This window comes from Anopheles coustani, chromosome 2 (genome assembly GCF_943734705.1).
Source record: "Anopheles coustani chromosome 2, idAnoCousDA_361_x.2, whole genome shotgun sequence".
In the NCBI taxonomy this organism is placed as follows: Eukaryota; Metazoa; Arthropoda; class Insecta; order Diptera; family Culicidae; genus Anopheles; species Anopheles coustani.
In genome coordinates this window covers 74,409,591-74,433,665 of record NC_071289.1, presented here as the reverse complement: position 1 = coordinate 74,433,665, position 24,075 = coordinate 74,409,591, and the positions used below count along the sequence as shown (strand labels likewise).

At 45.9% G+C, this 24,075-nt stretch overlaps 1 protein-coding gene across 1 annotated transcript; it reads right to left on the bottom strand.

The window, feature by feature from the left end:
• Positions 1-21,283: 21,283 nt before the first annotated feature.
• On the bottom strand, positions 21,284-23,783 carry LOC131264998 (scavenger receptor class B member 1-like). Its single transcript, XM_058267259.1, has 5 exons — positions 23,730-23,783; positions 23,448-23,669; positions 23,066-23,350; positions 21,748-22,342; positions 21,284-21,669 (listed from the first exon to the last, which is right to left on the bottom strand). Exons 1-5 carry the CDS (start codon positions 23,766-23,768, stop codon positions 21,284-21,286), a joined length of 1,527 nt encoding a protein of 508 aa, XP_058123242.1. The 5' UTR covers positions 23,769-23,783.
• Positions 23,784-24,075: the final 292 nt, after the last annotated feature.

Here is a 24,075-nt window from a genome sequence, read left to right as displayed (position 1 = left end):
AGTGTATGATTAATTCCTTCTCAAGGGTTTACGTGATAAATGTTTGTACTACCGAGGTACGATCGTGCGTGGATCGTGAAGTTTGCCTTGCGCGCCACTCAAAGGCTTCAGAGTCGAGTCGTCGGAAAACCGATACCCTTTGCCAATGCGAGAGAATGAAAACCAGTTCCATCGATCGAGGGTTGGTGTCCAATCCGGTGGCGCACCAATGCCAAACCGAAACCCCGCACCTTGAGTAGTTGGTGCTACTCAGCAGATGTTTGTTTATGTTTTTAAAATGAAAAAGTGACACCAGTAGAACGCGGAAGTTCCTCCGTGCGCCCCTAGACGGTGGCGTGGGTTGATGTAAGGTCTCCCTCGGGGACAACCATTTTTTGTTGTTGCCATAAAACGATAACCGTTTGTTTTACCGGTTTCGTTTTGTTATCAACCACAGTACCCAGGCCTGGTCTTCTGGTTTGTACTTTGGACCGAATGGTGTGACTCACATGCCCATTTCCGAACCAAGCGAGCAACTTTGACGCTTCTTCATCGATTTCCTTAATGTGCCAAATGTCCTCCAATTCGCAGGTCCAGACTCCGGTCCGTCCACTATCGTGCGCTCACAACAATATTGCATCAGGCATGTCTACAAGTTGTTCGATGCCGCTGCAAATGTCACGTTTTCTCATCGGCCACCAGCGCAACCACAAACAACTGGGTTCCGCCATCCGCCAAGAGATAGTGGCCAAACCACATACGTACCTACACACACACTCCCCCCTCCCCTCCGATCCGATGCTCCTGGAGTGATCGGGTTGCCAAATTGCAGAAGTCTTCTCTATCGAATAGACGCTGGCCCGGTTCGACCACTGCAACAAGCAAGTTTGTCAGGGTCCGGGTCCGCGTCAATTCAAGGGTTTCATGCTGGCAGTTTGGGGCGTTCGACAGTTATGCAACATGCGCGTGCGGAAAAAAACGGCGCACCGCTGGAACGCGGGACACAGAAAGGCGGGAGGGAAAAGGCCTGCTGAAATCACCAAACAAGAAAACGGCAACCGTTGCGATACAGTCAGGCTTTCCGTCGACCGTGGGTTTCTGCCTCTGAGTCCAAGCCTTATAACGATGAGGCGTTGTTGAGGTTTACGTCGTTCTTTTAGTGGTTGGTATGCGGTGGTGCGGTATGTTGACGGGTACGTGCGGACAACACTACGAAGCCTAGATGGCACAAAATGCGATAATTTTCACGCAAATACTTCTTGGCCTTTCGCTTCACCCATCGGTCGCCGTCGGTTCCTTATGGTCCAGTGCCACGCGATAGCCGTACTTAGTTTGCAGTACTTGTTCGCTTTGAGCCCGGGACATACATCTAATGGAAAAAGAGTAGGCTCTGCGTAGAGGTACAGCACAATTTTAATCCCTTCACCATGGCAACACACCGCTGATCAATGGTATCTCATTTCCAAACGAATGAAACGTCATCCGCATCTCGGCAGCATCCTTGCATTTGCAAACGTCAATTGGACAAAATTTCTCAACACGCGTCGCGGTTGCTTTTTCAACCACCATGATGGACCACCAAATACACGCGAGTGGTCGGGCAAACTCGAGTGTTAGAGAGCGTGCAGCTGTGTCTCTTCAGATGATTGGCTAATCGCAGGTGAGCTCTGTGTGCGAGGGATTAGACAGCCGGTGCACAACACACGGTGCGTTCGGAGGTCACTGATCACTATACTGCGTGGATTTGGCCATCGGGCGCTACCTCCCGGTAACGGTGCGATCGATCGAAGTCCGAACGGCCGCTACCGATCGATCGTTGCCACCAACGTTTGGTGCGTTGCGCGATAACGGGCAGTGGAGGTGGCACTCGACACGTTCCGGGTGCTGTCTGCGTATTCGATTGATTGCGAAAAGCGTCAAAAACCGTTCGCCATTCGATCGTCGAGTGCTTCACATGACGGTAAGGTTGAACCGATTCCATCCTACATCTATCCATCCCCCCTCCCGTCGCTGATCTGTGTAAGCGTTCGGTATATGCTGTAACCATACTCCACGCACCCGGTATTTCGAGAGGTTCGCACGCCGAAGAGGACCTTCTTGACTGTAAGTATGTGTAAGTACGCGTTTGTGTTTTTTTCGTTTTAGATGGTGTCTCATTGATGTGTCGCTCCTTTTAGGCTTCTTCCACCTGGCAGGCTGCGTTGAACCGTAGCGCGGGTTCGACTACAAGGTTGCGCTGCCTGTTCGCAAATGTCACAGCCGGTCGCCAAACTCCGCAGCCATCGCAGAGGGCAGTCACCCGGAGCACCGCAGAAGTGGTACGATTGCGCGGCGACGGAAAATGGTGCAAATAATACTCGTCGAGATCGACAGTGGTAATCGCAGCTGCTGCCATTGCCTTGTGCGGCCATTAGTCAATCCGGTCAGCGCAGGCGAGGTTCCATGTTCGAACTCGGCCAAGAATTGTGGCGTCCGACGCTCGCAAGTCGATCGGGGAATGGCGTACCCGCCATTTGTGCGATTCCGATTGTGACACATTCTGTTGCAAGCGATTTGATCCGTTCGTCTTTGGTAGTACTGTGATCACAGCTTGCCCACCACGTTATTCTTCTTCCACTCGGGCTCCGTGATCTGCACCGTGTCGGGTGTAATTTCGCAAAAAAAAAATGACCGAAAGAACTGATGCATGAAGATATACACTTTCTATGCCTTCTAGCTGGCCGGTTGTGTAGGGTTGGCGTTGTGGAATGAGGAAAAATTTCTCTCACACTGCACACTGCGCTATGATATTGGACAGATCGTTCAGACCAACCCCTCCCAAGCACCCAAGGAATTGATGGTTGGTTCCATGCCACACTCACAAAACGCGTGCCAACAGCAAAACGTCTCGTTTACATCGTTTGCATTTAATTAGAGCGCTTCTCGCACGTGCTCGTCGCCCTCAACCGTCCACCACCCGCATCGTCGTCGTATCTCTATCGCATGCTTTCTATTAATTATATCTGGGTTAACAGTTGCGCAACACTGCCCTGGCGGGGACGCCCAATGGGTGGTGATGGGTGGTACACCCTTCCTGCGGATGAGCTTAAGAAGAGCGCTCCATACAAATCACACACCCACCCATTTTGCCTATCGATCGATGGATCGACGTGCTGGTGGCTACCGAAGAGATGTGGTGTGCATAGATTTTTGCGCTGCAGAAAGCATAACAATCAACCAACCAACATCGGTTCGCTTTCGGCACACCGTTGGGCTTCATTATCTTCCACCACAGACTCTACTACGATGGCTCTATGTTTAGACTGTGTTTTTACATTCGCACGGATAGCAAGAGAAATTACCCAGGAGGGCAGTTGTTTTGATGGTGCTGCTGGAAAACAGTCCGTATTTTTAACATTTTTTGTTAAAGGCACTGAACATACCAGAAGTTTCTTTTCGCGATGAAAACTTCTCTGTTGGGGGAAGCACACTTGTATTTATAGTTAAATAATATTCAGACAAGTTGTGCAAATGATCAACACAAAAATACCAACCGAGGATATGATTCTTATCGCACTGCCGATGCAATTATCTCTCTACTTCTTTTTTTTTCAACAACTCACTTCGCTTGCACCCAGATAAGATCACCAATAATAGCCACCAGGTGGTTGTGAAGGTAAAATGTGTTCTGAAATTGACCTACGCCGCCAACGGCGCACCATCCACCCCTGGCTGGTTTTGTGTTTATGTGTTGAGGTCAGAGTTTAGGGCCACCGGTGCCTAAAGCGTTTGAAACGAGGCGCCATTAAAAGCCACCGATGGAAACTGTTCCTTGCTCTGTGGCAAGGGCGAAGGAGGCAGTAGGGGGAAAAAACAGATTTGTTGAAACCTTGGACGCACTCTCTCGGCTACTATCATCATTATCGCACGAGTATCAAATGGCGACCCGCTCGTGTCCTGCGGACGAAGGTTGCCAAGCGACTAACCCTGGGCAGGCGTGTGGGCGCGGTAAATGGTGGCTTGCGGGATGGGCTGTAGGACGGAGCAGGTTAATTACTAGCCTGTGTATAAGCGACTTGTGCTGCTTAGAACTGGTTGCTTAACTGCGAACGATCTCCTGCTGGTTGATATACTAGGCGTTGGAGCTATTTATATAATGTTCTGGGGTTTTTTTTGCTCTACTCAACGAGGCTCTAAAATTCCCCATTGCACACACAAACACACTATTGATGGGGTGGAAAAAAACGTGCCACCAGGAAATCGTGCCTCATTGTGGAGATGGCTTAAATTGCCTTATATTAATTTGTGTACACAATTTTCTCCCATCCATCTGTGCCATGCAAACGTTACGAACAAACCAGCACCGGCAGAGATTGATGTGACAGAGCTGTCTTTTGTGCCGCACACTCCAACCGAATGCACGACTTAGTAAAACACCACCGGGCCGGACTCGAAAGATTGACACGTTAAATCGATGAAAGTGCCTGCACGGTTGGCCGGCAAACAATGTCTCCGGTTTTGCGATGACGAAAGTCCTTTCTCCCGCAAACATCCGTGTCTCGTCGTGGGGCACAATCGCCACGAGACCGGTTGGAAAAGGAGCGTCGGGCAAGTAATTTCGCGAAGGGGCACCATTGAACGAGTTCCATTATTTGGTTTGTTTTGTCGGAAAGCTTGCAACCTTTCGGGTTGTTGTTGAATCGTTTTCTTTTTCCACTCCTGGTCAAGCGATCGTTTTGATGAATTAAGTGCTTGCGAAACCCGTGTATTGCTACCGGACAGAATAAATCATCTGATTTGCACACGTCAAACAATTATAAGATTAAATCGTAATGGATTCGAAATCTTTGTCATCATTCTTTTATGTGTTTAAAAGGCACACACAAGGAAGAAAAAAGGAGTGAAAAACTTTTACGTCCCTCGTTAAAAGTCAAGCATCCGTCATAAACATCAAGCCACGCAGATTGAGAAATGTAGTGCTCCTGGCCAGACGTCTACCGACGCCGCACTATGATGCGTTCGTCACTTGTCGCATCGCGCAAGTCTTTTGTTGCTTCGGTCAACCCAAATTGCTCGCCGCCCGGCTCGTGGTGGTGGGATGGGGCGTTTTGCCTGCGCCGAGGTCCATCTTGCTGGAATGTCTGCTCTTCCACCCGATCGATCGCCTGTTCCGGTCGCTAACACGGTGCCATTCCTCATGGTTTTGGGTTGCTTCACGTTGTGGTCAAACGCAAGGTCGTAAACGAGGCTATCTCCACCGCGACAGCGTACGGGGACACGGCGGTGAAGGGATACGGTTAAATGTTATATTGCTTCACAGCATCCCCTCCTCTCCTTTCAGTCCCCCTCACCTCCCCCCCCCCCTCCCCATCGGTTGCCTTCCACATTCCATCTCTCGAACCGTGGGGTGTCGCGCACCCAAAGTCGCTCGATATCTCGCGAAAACTAGTTTCAGGCTCGGGGTTAGTGTTTTTTTTTTGTTTCGTTCTTCTCCATTTTGCCCGCTCAACACAGTTCTTAGTACATTTTTATTTTTGCTGGCCCCTTCCTTTCTCTTTCTCCTAGGTTCCCCGCCTTCCTCCCGCCAGCGACTGACTGGATCGCCTTTCCCACAAGCGCTGCTACTTCGGGTTGGAAAACACACTATGCTCTCGGGCACACACTTGCACCACACAAAGACACACGCACACGCACACACACACTAGAGGTCACAATGCAGCAAACGGGTTTTTATCTTCTAGACACCAAAGAATATCCCTCCGTGTAAAACAATCACAAATCTCGCCAGTGGCCAACCGTGCGGGGGGGATTTAAAATCCGAAAACAAAGTCCGTTCGCTCGGGAGAAATAACAACGTCAGTGAATGCGTCAAAGAGTTCTTTTTCGCGCTAGTGCAACCCAGTAGCCCGCCTGGGTGGTGGTTTTTAAGGGTTGTTTCTGTTTGTTTTACTCATTCCATGCCACTCGGGGTCGGGCATCGGTGGTCGGTGCACTGGGTAAATATTTATCTTGACTAACTTAACCAACTAGCGGGGTAGGTTTAACTTCGTCCACGGGTCCAGGAAACGGTGGCTCCCTACGGTTTGTCTGTGTGTGTGAGTGTTTTTCTCGTGCGGTTGGTACGTTATGTGCATATGACGCGAACGTATGCACTAGCGAGTTGCACAACGATCGAATTCACTATACATGAAATCCTTGGCGCCTATGTGGTCTAACACCGAACGAATCCAGTTACGAGCATGATCATTTTATGATCGATTTTGCTTTTCTTTCGCACACAGTTTCTTTCGCAAACATTCACGTATCGCCACTGAAACAGTCCTCTCACACCGCGAAGGACTTTAAGTTGTTGCTCAGAATTGTGAAAAATGTGACAAAATTCAAATCGAACCAATGCTGTAACCGTACACTAGCACCACATTCCGACTGGCACACTCAAACCACCGCCAAGCTCTCCCAAACGGTAGCAAATGGTGCAAACTATCAAAAATACACGATTGTGAAATGAGCAAGAGATGCAAGAAATTGTACCAATGGGAATGAAATAAAAAAGAACCAACGATCCAAGCTGAAGGTTACAACAAACACCGCAGTCAGGGGAGCGAAAAAAAACCAAATAATCCGCAACACACGAGCCACACCACTTGCGTGTGCGCGCTTCAACGTTCACTTCGAAACTGGTCCCGCGGATGTCTTGCGCGCATTTCCAAAGTCCAAACCCCAAAGGCTGCGTTTTCCCCATGATCGGCCACAACGTCTACGACAGCGCGGCGACTATAGCGACGACGACGACGACGACAACGACAGAGCTCGCGATCTCGTCACACACAGTCACGATCACCACGATGCGCGTGTAGTGCAATCGAATGGCGACGGTGACTACTTGGCCCTACTAAAGCAAGCCTTGCCTGGTCGGGGAGCTGCTCGGAATGCCATCCAGCCGTTGGTGTTGGTGAAAGGGCCGGGTCTTCCGTGGCTGTATGCGGTAGTTGTTGGTGTGCCACTTCCACCCCTCTAACACCATCCCCTCTGCTTTGGGGCAGGTTTACGTCGGAGCTACAAATTACTATACCTGCTTCACTACTTCACTGGCCTGCCGGGGGAGTCTGCAGAGCCGCAGCCCCCGCGGTACGAAGCCTTGGGTCTTGGTTTGATAAGTCACCTGAATTAAGTTTCGATCGAACCGCCCCAATCCGCTAAAATCAATCCGCCGGAGTGACCTTCGATGCGTGATTTGATTATTTAATTCATTTTGCATATTTCTCGAGATCGCGGTGATGACTATGGACATCGCTTTGTCGTGGAGGTGCGGAAGAAGTTTAATGGCCAGCACCAAACGGTTTTGCTTTTAGGAAACGTCGGAGCAGTAGAATTTGTATTCCATTCCGGTTTGTTTTCTGCTGCGCTTCCTCACGAATATTAAGAGCATAACAGGTTAATGCAATCTCCCGCGGATAGCATACTCAATATTAATTAGTATCGTCTGGGAAAATTTGCCTAAGTCCTTGACGATCCTAATGTAAGTATATTGAATAAGTTTATTTCTAGAATGGATGCATGCAAACGAACAGATACAAATGGCTTTTTAAATAAATCCTCAGTTTATCTTAAATGATTTTAAAATCTATTTCCTGGTGTAAATGTTTGCAAATAGTATTTCCGTACGAGATAAAAGCTATAGAATTGATTCTCCCCCAAGGATTCGTTCACCTTTTTAACATTCCTAATCGAGAATCTATTTGGTTTTATCTTTTCATCTAAGTACAATACAAAAACATCCAGGCAGTTGACAACAACCTAAAAACAACAACGCATTTTTTTGTTAGTGAGTGTTAGCGACGTGAAAACTAGCGATGTATAATAATTTAAAGATTTAAAGTTAAGAGGTTGTACTTCTAATCTAATTCTAATCAAATTCTATTGAAGTGAAATTCAACTATTGGTAATGCTCTATAAAACATACTATCGCTTCGGTGGAAACTTATCAATCTACGTGGAATGTACCAACTAGACCAACCCGAAGCCCCAACCTAGGCATCACGGTTAGCCTTCCCCAGCGCGGAGTGGTTTCTGCTGTGCCGACGGTACGTTGTTTCATTGCACTTTTCTTGTTGTCTACATCTACAAACCGCTCGTTTGCCTCCACCACTGCCATGAAAAGCCGTATAATGGTCGCAGCATTACGCTGGGGGTGGCCGCCGCCGGGTGGCGCGGCATGCCGACGGTATGAGTGCCTTACTATTGTGCACGTGGAGCGCGCTTGCAAGGAATGCTGCTGCTGCTGCTGCTGCTGATGATGATGATGGTGCTGCCGGTGGAGGCGGAATAGAAGCGCGAGAGGAGCTCATTCTCTTGCGCTCGATCCGCGCGGCGCTACCTTGCGCCTTCCAAGAGCTTTCTTTAATTTCTTTAACGCACGATTAAGCAATATTTCCCTGCCGAGCTCGACACTCGCGACTGTGTATGTAGCATTGCAGCGTTTGCTGGCTTCTAGAAGCTGGATTTATGGTTATGATGATGAGCGGTTCGTGCTGGCGGCCGGTGGCGGGTTGGTTAAACCGCAGGGGGTGGATGTTTCTATCTTTCTTTTTATTGATACTGTCCTCAGTTACCTTGCGCGTACACAATCCCGGCTTATTCTTCCTTCAGCGTGCGCCATATTCTTCGACGCGAAGAAGGCGTGAACAGTGCAGAGCGAAATCGGGATGGTAAAAAAAAAATCAAACCTTGAACTCAAATTGACGAACCTTCCACGGGTGGGATCCCTTTTTGTATCCGCCGGCACAAGGTTTCGGTGCTAGGATGTGATTTCTATACAGCATACCACTCGCAGTTGGCTCTATTTTAATGTACGCCTCCATTTACGTCACGTACTTTTGTACAGTCTCAGCTTAGTCACCTTACAGTTCCAAGTACAATTAGTTTGAATTGACTGCCTTCAGTGGTGTATTATGTTTCTAACCATCTAGGCACTAGAGTATTTCATTCACTTTTTTACGTGTATTTTTTATGATGTACGCTGAAAATACATGCTTTTCAGAAGAATAATTTGGTGTTTCGATCATAATTTGTACCAAAATGAAAAATATTTTCATTGGTTACATTTTCATTACTCTAACAAAATTTAGTTTATCAATTTTATTCAATCGTTGATATACCAAACACCAGCATTGTCAGTATTATTGCCCTGTTACGGCTTAATCAATGCGAGGATCGTAGGTAAGAAACCGCCAGTGAAGAGATTGAAGGTTTTAAACAACTGTTTTAAAGTTTATTCCACTCTGGTACGTTCAATTTTGAATATTTTACTAGTCGAAAGATAATAGAGTTTACACAGCACAGTGTATTAAATTTGAATTTTTGGTTTGATGTTGTTGCTAATTGTTGAATGCTGTATGGCTAATTTGTTGGCTTGTATGGTTTGTTAGCGTTGGTGTTACTACGAGAAAGAGTGTAAATTTAAAGAAAGTTGAAGTTTAATAGAAACTGGACTATAAAGGCGTTTAAAAATAGTTTTGAAATAGTATGTTGGGAACAGAGCATATTTTTCAAAATTTGCGAATCAAGCTTTTCCAAGAAACGTTATGCTTCGTTTCTTAATTATAATCATAATAAAACAATTTCGAAGCAAACACAAATTAAATCATCATTAGGAAGGACATTCTGATGATTAATTTTAATAAATCGCTTATTTCCAAAGATGTTTCTGCTTCATTGAGCACGTCTGAAATTTGAATGACTATGGGAAAATATCGCAAAGAAAGGGACGATCCTTGGCTGCTGAATGTAAAGCCGCACTGGACCATTTTCACGCCGTCTGCCACCAATTAGAACTTCCAAGCACTAGTCCTTTGTCTGTGCCGTAAATTAATATCGGCACTCTTCGGCAGCCCCGCTCACCGAACCCCGCGAGGTCGCATACCGTGCAAAACTTAAGAAACCATCGAGACACTACGGTTGATCTATTTTCCGCTGACAAATGACCGTTGACAGCCCTTGTTGGTGCGTTGGGTCGTACCCCCATCAAAAGCCGTCGCCATTTTCCGTTTCTAATCACCATCGACCTCCGACGAGCCCAAGGTTGCCTGTCTGATCCTTCTCCCAATGTGCCGGCTCGTACCACAAAACACTGTCTTTGTTTGTGTGTGGATGGCGGTGTGCGGATAGCGGATGGGCATGATTAGATTTGAAACGTGCTCATCTTCTATGTGCAATAGGAAGCGGCGGTTGGCCACGACACGGGAGGTAGTGGGGGAGTCAGTCCGAAAAAGGTCAGCACAAATTACTCCCAGCTCTTTCCACAGGGGTATTGTGGTGGTGTTAAGTTGCGAGGCTCACTCGGACAGAGGCTGCGGACAGTTGTAAAACTGCTGACGTAAAAACACCGACCGTCAGCAAGGTTTGAACCGGCCGGTTACGAATCGGTGGTCTCATCTTCAGCACGGCCCGTCCAACTCCCAAGCCCGCAGCCATGGTTGTGCGGATGAATCGACAAATTTGAGCCCCACAACAATTTGTGCGGCGTCCGATGAGCGTGGCAAATTGTATTGTGGTCACAGTCGCGAGAGATGCGAGAAAAACAACATAAACACATGGGGATGGCAACGGATTTATTCTTGCCGCGTCGGAAATCCATTAACTAGCAGTGGCAAATCTCATTCATCCAGGTTCAACACGATGCCGCTACTCGGTATGTTTGTCCGGTTAATATTTAAACGTTTGCAAACAGTCCTGAGTGCTTACCGTGCGCAATCATCAGCCAAACCCGCTCCTAGCGGCTTTGCGGCGGTATCTGGAAGCTTCGATTCATCTGTCTTGACCAGTCTCGAGCTGTTTTTCTCCAAACATGTTTGATATTGACCAGCGTTTGCGAATGGAAAGATTGTCGCCTGTAAATGTCGCCAGTAGCATATTGTTTTGATTGATTGGACTTGGGTTGCTGAATTGTTTTGATCGGAGCAGACACGAAAGCTGGAGATTTGTGGATTTTTCAAAGGTCTCGTAAGAATGCATTCAGAATTTTAGTTTTTCGGGTAATATTATTTTTAAGCTTTGTCGAGAAAGAATAACTATGCATCAGTATGTTATTTGTAAAACAGTATATGTTCAAAAATTATACACTAATCTATGGCCATTGGAAGGCGGCCAGTTCTATATGTGCTGAATCTGTTGTTCTGCTGCCAAGAGAGCTGCTAATTTCAGAGACATGCGGTTTGATGTAACTTTTCGTGAATTAACATAACGCCGAACAAAAATATGATAATTGAAATTAAAAGCGAATCTGCGACAAAGTTTTACTTATTTTAGATAGTTATGTTGATAATCCTTCGAAATAATCCCCTCGTTGGAAACTTCTCTTAAATCATATGAACGTAGAGGAGGAATTTCTCTCCTAACATCTCCGACCTATTGTTGCCATCAGAACCAATATGAGGTTCTACATTTTCTTTAAAACTTTACCTCATAAAAACTTAATCAGAGTCTACGCCGAGAGTCAAGTTCAATATTGTCTTCAAGTAGAGCACTCCTTGGGCTGTGAGACGATATGTATCATTAGGTGTGAATTGTGGTCGGCAGATTTATCACTCTTTACAATTAGCCAATTTTATTCGCCGCATGACGTAACGGATCGTAATGCCACGTTTGGTGGCAGATTTATTCGTTCATTAGCGTTAGTTCGAAGTCGCGGACTAACGATGAGAAATGATCGGTACGATGCAGTCAAGCCGGGGGTAAGCCAAGTATGTGAAACGGCGAGGGTTTTCTCTCAATTTTCGTTCATTTCCTAACTCGTCTTGTTTGCTTCCAAATCCAGAACGCAATGGATTCCAGAACGTAGTCATCGTTGTGCAAGTTGTGTTCCTCCATATACTGAACTCGCATCTTGAACCGTTCCTGTTTTGCATAGTTTGATCTCGGTTTTAGTATACAAACCCGATACGATCGCCAATGTGTATGTGTTTTCAGGTGTTTTGTAATAAAAATTCTCTCGCTAGAATGAGAATAATACGCGGAAAATGTGGTTTAATTGCTCGTACGGATAGATCCGGCAGCGATAAACAGTCTGATGGGAAAGTTTCGCATGGGATTAGAGCACCACAGTTTTACGAGCGCTTAGTTCCGGACGATCAATGCGCGTCATGTTCTGCTGGTCCTGGCAGGTGAGCGTTAATAAGTTGTATCACGGTGGAGATGTGCGTAAACCGGCCCCGCTGGTGGTGGTCGGGTCAGTTCTCGATCTGGTCCGGGTTGATAGAAGGTTTTTAGCAGTTATGCTAATTATTCTAATCGCTGGTCGGAAAGATTAGATGCAAAAGGGGGAAGGGGTGGAAACCACACTACAACTCATGAGCTGCAATTTGCTCTCGTCCGCCAGTGCTGTGGATCCGATCCCACCTCCGATCGGCGGGCAGGTCTCTGATTGATATGAGTCGCACCATCTGACCTTCCAGCAATGTGTGCCCAGCAGTTAGAATCGATAGCAAATGTCACTACGGGCACCAGGCCCGGCGCTTAATTGCTATCACTTGTGAGCAGGTTTTTTGTCTCTCGATACGGGGTGATATAATGGCCAGATTCAAAGAGGCGTAGCAGGAAAGCTCGGACCGACCCTTCGCGAGCCAGCACGAGACGGTGGAGACCGTGGTGAGGGTAGCAATCAGCGTCGTGGCCACACGTCGCTGGGCAGTAATTCGCGTGTGCCCGTGAAACGGCACCGTGAACACATTGATTTCTAGGAATTTCACGGCAAGAGCCGGTGCAAACGGCGCGGGTCCGAGCGTCACGTATCGGGCGCGTTGGAATTTTGACGAAACCGTCAAATCATATGAGCAAATTTTGGAAGGGACGATACGACGATGAGTTCAGCAAACGATATTGGTCAGTCTGAGATATTTTTATCCTAACCGATGAGATTTTCGGTTCATCCAGCACGAATTTATTGATGAAACCGGTGTTATTTTGGTCAGGGGTAAGAAGCCATGCTAATTTGAGTACTTTGAACAAAAATCAATGGTAAAATGTTTCCTATCTGTTTTAAGTGCTTATTCGCTTGCTCAAATCCTAATTTTGATCACAATCTTAAAACAATCACAAGAATATTTACCTGCGGAAGGCGTATTCTTAGCAAAAAGTTTGAAGTATGGACGGTTTCGCATATGAAAACAGATTCATAGTACAAAACACTCGAATTCTTGCTAAAATGTGGATAAAATATATATTTAAATATTTATTTATATAAACAGAATCAAACAAACAAAGAAAGAACAAACAAAGCTACTTCTAGTTTATGCAATAAGTTTTAGTTTAAGAAAAAAATCATATCTATTATTTGAGCACCTCATTGCTTACTTAAGCTGTGTTCACTTAAGCCTTAAGCTACGAAGTACTGAAAAATTTGGAAAAATGTTAAAAACTATGAGAAATCATGTTATTGAAATAAGTTTGGATAAATTACGCTAGATGTCAGAAACATATTTTTTTGTACTTATTTCAAACTTCAACACAGCATTGAATCAATGTCCATTCTATGGTATTTGAAAATTGAAAAAAAAGTTGCTTGTGAGTATTACAAACTTTACTTAATAGCGCATATCAATTCTCTTATCAAATAGCATAGGACACCTGAAACTAACGTCGTACCTATCTTGAATGACACCTTGAATGTTGTTATTGATTAGAGCAAAATCATATAGAATAGAAAAAGTTTTTCGCATGCTCAAAGCAATCAAAAGCTACAAAATATTAAGTGCATATCATAAATTGTTAATCAATCGTCGGATCCAAACATTAATTTCGCGGATCTACAGCACCGACATCTGAACACGCGACATTGAACGCTCCGATCAGCGCTGGCCACTCGTCCATTCGCCATCGTAAACATCATCACATCGTCATCCCCGGTTTGATGCCATATACCTTGTGAAAACAGTGAACTGTATCTGTCATTCCGTATCTTGATCCACCCGTCGCGCAATAAAAGTAAGCTGTTTCTTTACCAAGCACCGACACCACAATTGTAATGCACAATCGATAATAGAATCAAGAAAAATTACTTCTCTTACAATAGTCCGGGCTACAGGAATGAGCATAACTTAAGTGCGTTTTAGCATTCCGAATGAATCATTTGTTTTCTTCCGGAGAATATCAGTGATTCATAGGCTACATGTAGTCACCTTTAGGAGTGGAGGACCAAATCGCCGAACCTTGTCTTACTTCGCGCCACTACCGAGTGGGGGCCCATTGTGCTTTCTGGACAAGGATTCTCACGAAGCACGCCCAAGAAGTGTGCGGCGGTAATCGAAGGTCGTATTCCGAACGGCGCAACACTGGCAACCTTTTGCGTTCGACACTTGTGCCCATTTAGGTGCCGGCGACCGCACTACTCACAATGGTCCTGCCACGGACACTGGCCGTTGGATTGTAGGACGCGATGAGCCGCGGATGATCCGTGATCGACAAGTGTCATCGACAATGTTGCGAAGTACCTTTGGCGTAGCGATTCGGACTTGCAATGGACGGGCGTTGGTCCATGGCTCGTTCGAATACTGCACCCCCTAAGGGTCCCGACGTACTCGAGCTTTCGCCTTCTGCCTCTCTTAAGCTGACCTTATAATAATTGCTCGTAATGACGGTGGTGCGATGGCAGGAGTAGCAACGAGCCCACCCGTAAGGTGATGAAGGTGGAGGGTATTAAAAGGGAACAAATAAACTATTTACCAGCCTGGCCGTCACAGGAAGCCGGTCGAACCGGTATGCACAACGCGGAAGGGAAAACGGGAGTGATAAGCTCAATAATTGCAGTTTCTTAAAGAAACACGCGCTGCACGGAACCGATGACGGGGCGGAAATCTCAAACCGTCGTTGCCCGGAAGCTGCAACCTTATTAAAAGGAATTATATGGTAACTTTAGATTTTGTTTTGCATGAAACAGGATTTATTCGTCACGGTGCATTTAATATCATTAAGAGTTATAGGAAAACCAGTTTAAAATAAAACAACCGAGTTTAAAATGAAACCAGTGTCCATCAACTGCCAACGAAAAATCGCATTCGTGTGAATCAAACAGTGCGTTACCTGTTGCCTACTTGCGGGCGTAACCGATTGCCGCCGTCAATGGGCGGGCTTTTGGCGGGCAATAAACACGTTTAGTGCATTTTTAATTCTTTGTAAGTCTTTTTTTTAGCTTTTAAGTGTTTTATAAAAGTTTGCAAATACGCTCACTTAATGAAGAAAATAACCATAAATCATAGTTTTTGGTGGACACAGTTCGTCATTAGTTCAGTTTACACTTTACCCGTATTTTACAATTCATCCGCGAGAATCGTTCACAAACTTCATGTATTTTTAACAACGAATTGGGGTCGTGTAAATTAATTACAACAAGGGTATTTCTTTAAATTTTAATATGCAATCATTTGATTCTTGTAGTTTTGATCTTCACACTATAAAGCTTCAGATTCTTTTTTATTTTAAAAAAGGCATTGAAAAGCATTAGAAAAGCATCCAATAATGTTACAAGAAATCCAGATCGAAATATGGCATTATGGACTGGATTTATTTTACGCTAGTTATTTTACGTTAAAGCTAACGGCCGTTTGAGGCCAAGAACAGACATTTCTTTCAACACAGTGTGTGCTGCTCCCGATTCCCCCACAAAGACGATCCGTGTCTGCGCTGCAGCTCGCACGCATTGAGTCCGTTGTTTTATGCGCAGCATGCGCCGCATCGGAGGTCTTACGAACCCAGATTTCATTTTGTACCATTGACATTGAGGTAAACTGCGCGGCCACCTCAAAACGGCGTGCTAGTGTTCGAGCGCACAACAAAAACATTCGACCCGCGAGCGAGTGCGAGCCGTTTGGTAACGAAGTCACGCATCCGCCCCGATAAGTCGACGAAGGTTGGATGGTTGGCCATTAGGTAGGTTGGCCACCGTACGGAGGAGGTACCGGATGCGCTCGGAATGACCAATCCTTCCTCGGTGTGCGTCTTTAACATTATCGCGTTAGTAGCTGGTACATGTGTCAATGGCGGGTTACGGAAAACCGCAATATAATCGCACCAGGGAAACTTGGCATCTGAGGGTCGTCGGTTCCACATGCAACTTGGTTTCTACAATCTCCGTAACAATTGCTTCGGTTTCGTCATAAAATTGGGCAATAAAATGAAACGTTCGGCTAGGTTCGAAGGGGAAAGGACACAGTACCGTTCTAAACTCGCTAGCATCGGTGGAATTCTTCAAATTGGCCAACCTTAAATGTGAAAGTACTTTTGAAGTAAAATGATTTCTGTTAGAAACATAATCGTAATGTCTTTCAAAAGTACTCTGGCTGCCAATGTGTTAAGTATTACATGCAGAAATATTGAAAAGACATCACATGCTTTTGTAACTCGAATGGAAAATCAAGTAAAAGCTGTTTTTGTCAAAGCTAATTTAAAATATTATAACCTTCATGCAATTCAAAGTGGAGTTTTAAGCATATAATTACCGTACAAAATGTAGAAAATCCGGATTTCCCGGATTGGAGGAGCATAATTGCTCTATAATCATTAGCCTCTAATAGTTTTGGTGCTTGTGCTGAAGACGTTAAGACGGTACTTTGCTTCTTTTACTGCCAACCCGCCAGTACCATTCACTGAAGAGCAAATCAAATCTAACAAAAAGGCCATGAAGCATAACCGGCATAAACAGCATAACAAGCCCGGAACGCATTGACATTGAAACTGTTAATTCGATGTTTTCAATTTCAATCACAAATTTTTCGATTCGGTTCTCAAAAATGTTTACTGCTAGAAGAAAATAGAATAAGTTCAGGTGAAAATACATTGGTCTTGATGCATTAGTTTGTCCTACAGGTTTAAAAGTGATTAACAACACTTGGAACAAGGAATGCGGCCCACGACTGCAGAACTGCCTTGCCCAAATTAGTCCCAATGTTAGTGTGTCTAGTTTGGCGCAAGTTCGCGAAAGGGTAGGCCCGAAGGTTTTGCCGGAGACCTTCGGAACGAAAATCCTCCAAACAATTATCGCTTCACATCCCAGTGCGCGCCGTCTCTCGAGCCAAATCTCGAACCGAACCCGTCATGGCACGCACAGAGAAAAAGCGGGTTTTCGGTTTCGGATTTTTGGATTTAGTTGAGCTTTTCGCCACGCCGATGCGTCTGCCAAGGATTGGCACGGCACACACACACATATACAAGAGCGCGCACACGTGACCTACTGACAGTGAAACTGATCGATTTCTCGACTCAAAGCTAATGCCAAACTCGGGGCTTTCCATGCGCCGCTAGGCAATTTGGAAAACCACGCAAACAATTCGCATGCAGCACGACACTTTGTCTTCGCCGCAAGACTTCTCGCAGGCGAGCGTGGTTGAGGCTGGGGGGAATCGGCATGGAAAGGAAATCCATACGAGAAAATAAAACAACTAAATCGGCAACAAAACGATGCCTGCATGTGGAAATAGGATGAGCTATTTATTTATTTTTGTGGAAAGAGAAATTTTCTTCCACGCACTCTGTCGTGGTCACTTTTGGTCCGTACTCGTATCGTATGTTGTACGAAATGTAATCCCCTTTCGCGTGGTGTGGTTTTCAATCGAGATGAATCATACGATATTTGTAATGTTTTTTCTTCCAATATTCAAAAACACTTACATAGCTTAAAGTTTCGCCTTCCGAGAAACATGGTGAATCCTTCGTCGACCGGGGTCTCTTCGCTGTTGGGCGCGGGCTGCAGAACGATCGAGGCGAGAAGATGAGCTGATGTTTGAACGGGTCGCGTTCGTTATCGAACTGACGTTACGTCAAACCGACTTTTTAAACCGTAAGGAAAAAAAGTAAAACAAATAAACTTTAAAACGTCTTCACCAAGCACACACACTGGTCGAGGGAGCGAAGGCGAGGGGCGGTTTGCGACGTGTCGAATAAAGACGGTGTGACGGCGTGTAGGTGTTAAATATTCAAGTGAATGTCTTTCGTGTTTTCGCCCGCTGGACAGCGAATCGGAAAGCAGGTTTCGGATTTTCCACGCCAAACTGCACCCCTCGTCACACACCTCCCCGGTCAACCACACGCGCACGCACACGATACACATACACACGCACACGATCACGGAAACGACGGTGGTCGAAAGCTACGATTGCAAATAATAAATGGAAAAATTAAAAGAATACTCCCGGCTCAAGGCGGTCGAAGCGGGAAGAAAGGAGGAAGAAAAACTATGTTAAGAAAAAAATTAAAGAGGCAACACTCTTTTAGAAAGCTCCACCGGTGACCGGAGCGGCCCGGAAGTAAAAGCAAACAGAAAGGTTAGCAAGCTTTACAAAAAAAACACAAGCAGAAGAAGATCAAACAACGGGAGAGTGCACTCGGTTGGAGTGTGTGGCAGGGGGCTCGCGAAGATAGGACAACGTTCACGTCATTCGGTGGGCTAGAAAAATGAGGTCGATCACTACGAGATATTCTTTAGCATTTTGTTAGCAAACGGTACGACAGCTTTCGTCATTTGCTGCCACACCGTGAGTTTCGCGATCGTAGAGAATCGGTGCACGGACGGAGCCGGAGGACGGCACGGCTGGTTTCACTATCGAAAGACGACCGTTCGAAATGCCGGCGGTGTGTTACGTTAACCGTTAATCCTGCCCAAACAAACCGTAAAACAAAAAAACGAAACCCCAGTCCCGCCCAGTCGGAGACAGCGACCGAATATTTTTACTTCCGTAACGGGACTTTGGAGTGTTGCGAAAAAAAATGTAAAGAAACATCCCAAATTATACACATCACCCCTTCACGCATAAACAAACACAAACGCGCACAAACGGACGAATGCACCTCGGTCCGAAGAGCTTGTCTAGCGCAAATCGCTCAAAGGGCCGCTGCTTTGGAATCGGAATACCAAAGAAACCGCTATACGACGGAGCGTTGGGAACCGTACCGTAAGGAACACGAAAGGCTGGCACAACACACGGCTCTAAACTGGTTCCACTACTGCTGCGACCGGACCTGACGGAGACTTCCGAACGTGCCGAGTTCAACCAACCGACTGAACCGCGCGGCCACATGTGCACGGCCGGATCGGTCCGCCAGCCCGCGGAGTGAACGGTGCATGAACGATCGTGCGGCGTGAACGCGATCGCATACGCGCGCGAGGTGGCCATAGGCCCCGAGGGGAAGGGAACGTTGGTCTTCTATTGATTTTTGTTTTTGCTTTGGTTTTTTTTATTCAACGGTCAGTGCGTGCGTATTCCACAGCCATAGCTGTTTGATTTTCGATACAACAAACGAAAGACTTCGATGCGAGTCGAGCGAGGAACCCGCAGAATGGCGCCGTATTTCGACACGGGGTGCTTAGAAGCGGAAGTGCACGAGTTATAACTAATTGCGCCAATAGTGTCTGACCTTTCTTTCTACCAACGACCTTCATTAGCTGATTTGAGTTGAAAAGTAAAATTGCCCCCCTAAAATTTATGTTTTTATGCTGTAATGTTATGTCTCAGTGGAATACATCCTTCAATGGATATCATTCCAATCCTGTCCTGTTCCAAAGAATAATAGATAAAAATAGATATAAGAATCGTGGAACTAAGTACAAATGTGAATATTTAGTATGTTTCAAAAATTTTTATAAAAACTTGAATAAGATATTCCACAAATACCAGCATTGGTTTTAAAATCCGTTGATTAGTGAGTTCAATTCAATGCTAGCGAAAGAACGTGTCTACCCTAGTGACCACCAGGCGTAACAGTTCTCTACCGTTGATCCCACACACCTACGTTCGTGGTCGTTTTGTCAATTTGGAATCGAAATAATCGGGGAATGATAAAACTGAAAGTGAATACAAGGATCTACCCACATCCGAATCGAGTCCGAACACGTGATGCGCGATTTGGAGAGCTGCCTATATTGGAAAGGTTAGTGACGATGGTGGATTGATTTCCCCGTGCTAGTTGCTTTACTCCATACAACGACTGTTACGTGTATCATACCATACACGTTGTTCCTGAAAGTAGTATCGCTTAATTAGCATAGAAAACCGATCGGCGTTAAGGCGCCTGGGAATAGAGCGAGTTCCCAACGAATTGCCGCATGTTACAGGGATGATTCGATCTTTCGGTCATCATCTATGTATCTAAGTAACGCTTAGTGTTTCCTACAGTGAATAGCAGATTCTACGCATCAAAAGAAAGCAACGCTTTACTGTAGCCTTACATTTGGTACTTAAATATTTGACGACATTAAAAAGGAATACTATATTTATTTGATGTAATTATTTATTCGTAAAAGTACTGCACCAAAAGTTTTTACCTCTTTTTTATTTTGGTTTTCGAATTACATAAAATTGTTTTACGAATTACAATGTTCTGAAAAGTGGCAAAACGCCTAACAAAACCGAAAATCATGGGAACTTTCATCTTACGGTAGTCACTTTATTTATCATGGATGACTGGGATCAAACATTCCACATGTTTGTGTCATGGAAAATTTTTAAAAAAATCGACTATTCGGAATTTGTAGGATACAATGTTGAAAGGCCAATTTGATGTTTTTACCCAAAACGAATTCGAAGACATCGTCCCTTTCGAATCCAATAAAAAAACACACCATTCTCCGGTGGATAGGTAAAACGTGCACAACCGTAACGGAGTTTGTAGTTTTATTGCTTCGCAGTAGTATCCGTACGTCACTAGCATGGCTGAGCGGCTTGGTCCATTGTCATTATCTACTATCAGGCCGCCACCGAAACGGTTCTCGGCGGGTGCTCGGGGGGTACGAAACGGGTGCTATTATAATACGTAAAACACGGAATGCATTCCCCTCCTTGGCGAATACAGGGCTGGCAGTGCGATGCAACTTGAGCGCGTGCACATTCTCGAAGAGCGAATTTTCTCGTACATGCATATCGGCGATTAGCCAGAACTGGGCGGCGGTGGTGGGGTACGGAAAAGGGTGGACGCATAAAAACGCGTACATCGTGTGGTGCATTCATGCGACGCATGCGGGGGTTGAGTATAGCGGGTGGTACTTACAAGATATGATACAAACGAAAAAAAAAAACCTGCGTAAACCGTATATTCTATCCTATTTCCTATCCAACTGGCACATCTAAATGCACGCCTTCGCCTTCGCTCTCCGCAACCGGCAGAGGGTGTAGAAACACATAACCGCTTTTAGCTGCGCTTTAAACCAATCCGCTATCGACGATCGATCATTGTTTCACGCCAACGTTATGAGGATTGGAGCCTGATGCTTATATTCTACTTAAGAGAGAATGGTCGGATCGCACCGTCCACCCGAGACGAGTATTCATGGATTCCAGCGGGTTTAATGTGTGGTTAAGGTGGGGTAAAGAGTATTCTGATTCTGCTCCGGCTTGCTGTCCTGCTGCTTGATCTGTTCCAGTTTGTTTTCGCATACCACTTGGGTGGGTTCTTGCGCCTTTTCTTCGTAGCGCACTTGCGCGGAGTGTCGTTCCTGCTCGTCGCGCTTCATACTGTTGGTCACCTTCGAACAGCAGTAGAATCGGGCCAGCAGCATCACGAGCGAAAGCACGAAGAAGACCAAGCTGGCAACACGCAGCGACATCTGGATCGCGTTCGCGCTGTACGTGCTGTGGTAGATCATGGACCGCAGCTCCTCGGAGATAACGCCCGGCACGACCTCGAGCCAGAGCACCGGAAGGTACAGGCCATCCTGGAACTTCTCCAACCCTGCAACGGATAGAAATGACCACCGTTATTGGCAACCTCCCTTGCGTGGTCACTATCATTCCCGAACGAGTGACCCACCTGTAATTCCGGACGCCTTCTGCACCTGGATGTTGATCTGAAACCGGGACGCTCCGTCGATCGGGAAGGCGAGCCGCGGGTGAATGTCGGCGTACGACTCGTGCAGCTCCTGCACCGGCTCGAGGCCCTCGACCGAGTCGATCAGCTGCCGGTCGCCGGTGTAGAAGTGTGGGAAGGAGGCGAAGATGGGCGCCCCCATCGAGCAACCGCTGACGTTGAACAGGCCGCTCGGAGGGCACGCGCCGGACTGCAGGTGGCAGAAGCAGTGGTTCGGCTTGTGCTTGTCGGGATGCGCGAACACCGTCGTCGGGATCTTGTAGCGCCACGCCGGAATGCCGTCCAGCGCCGTCACCTCGCTGTCGTAGACGAGCGGGAACTTCCGGCAGAGCGACTTTATGAACACCTGCAGCGTCTGCCGGCCCTCCATGAGGTGCGGTGGGAACTGGGTCCCATCGGTACCACCGACCAGGTCGCACTCGTCCGTATGCCACAGATCCAAGCGGGACTTGCCATCCATCTGCTTGATGATGGCCAGATCCTGGAGGCTGGATTCGCCCGAGAAAATGGTAAAATTTTCCGCACTGGTTCCGTTGCGCTGTTGGGGAAAAGAAAAACATTTAGAAATTGCAAGGCATAACGCTTTTAAATTTTCGAAAGTCTCATAAGCCTTAGTAAGGGACGGTGATTTTCGTCAGTTCTGGATCGCGTAGAAAGAAACTTGCACATCTGTTAAGGTATAAATATTTATCTTTCCTCCACATTATCCTATATTGAGAGCAAAATTCGTAACGTTGTAAACGGTGGAATAGCGAATATTTGTTTCAAATATTTTTTTTATTTTATCTCAGATAGATGCCTTTATATTTTTCTAATTTTTCAACATTGGTGAGTTCTTGAATTTCATAAGCTTAAAGCACGATCTGAATAGAAGTTGAGGCTGATTCGTATGACATTTGGTTCTAGGCACTTTTGTAGCATACACACATTTTGAACTTTTTAAACCTTTTATACAAATGAAAAGTTAACTTTAAAAAAGAGGAATGAAGCAGTGATTAGCAAGAATTATTGTATGCACCTAAATGTTATAGTTCATCGAGTTAGTTAATAGTTCTCTCAGCTGTTTGCGCATTGAACACTAACGTCAATGTTGATAGTGCCACCAGTGATTGCTCTCATCATTTCTTTAATCAGTTTTATTTGTAATGAAATTCCAGGTGTTTGATATTGTACCTAGAATACATTTCAATCGCGCTTGTCTTTAACTCAAAGCATGTCCTTCCACGATCTGACTTTCATAACACTACTGCAGAGTACTTACCGACATCAGCATGCCAAAGGTGGTTGAGTCGATGCCATCGGTGAAAAACGTTTTGGCAAGGCCCAGCAGGCTGTCCTCGTAGCCCCAGATGAAGGAATCGGCCGGCAACGTCATGAACGGCGCGGCTCCCAACCCAATTGCAGCAGTGTTGAACATCATGTTCGACCAGTACGTCTCGGACCGCTTTTTCGCTACCGCCGAGAGGAATACCACGTTCGGAACGACGACCTGGTCGAACGGTTTTCCATCAGACTCTAGGGGCTCGTACTGGATGTAGCGGTAATCCTAGGGAGTCGGGTATAACACCAGAAACACAACAAACTAACTATTCAAGCTGTCCCGCCGTGAGGATCATCCCGTTTCCGATATGGCCTTCTCTTACCCGATAGGAAATGGTTCCGTCCGTGTTGTGGACGACATTTCGCTTCTCGGCCGTTTCCTTGTACACGTACGGACCGAGATCTTTCACCTTCAGCTTCGAGTCCACGCCCGCAAGGAACTCCTTTGTGTTGGTATAGTTGAAGATGTGCACCTTCAGCAGTGGATAGACGGGCGGTTTGGCCCACCATTCCGTGGCCGTGGCGTTTGGACGAAGTATTAAATTCTGAGAGCGGAGAGACATTTTATCGCAATGATTTAGCTGGTAGAAATGATTACCAATTACCTCTAGTACGGATTCATTATACATGTTTGTCCACCACATGATGTAGAAACCGATGGCGCTGCCAATGAAAATTACGAACAGCACTCCAAGCGCTGGATGAATTTAGGAGACATCGGAAGAATGTATTATTTTCTTTTAATTAAATCACTAATTTATTTAATCTCTAAACCAAAGACCAGTTGCTAGTAGATCAAAAGAACAATCAATTGAATTTGAGCAAACAAAACCCCACATCAGATAACAAAACGATTGAAACTTGTTCATTGTACGTTTAAAAAATTTTACAGTGTAGGTGAACAATTGGTTGGAATAAACATTTTGGTGTTTTATTATCGATCAAAACATT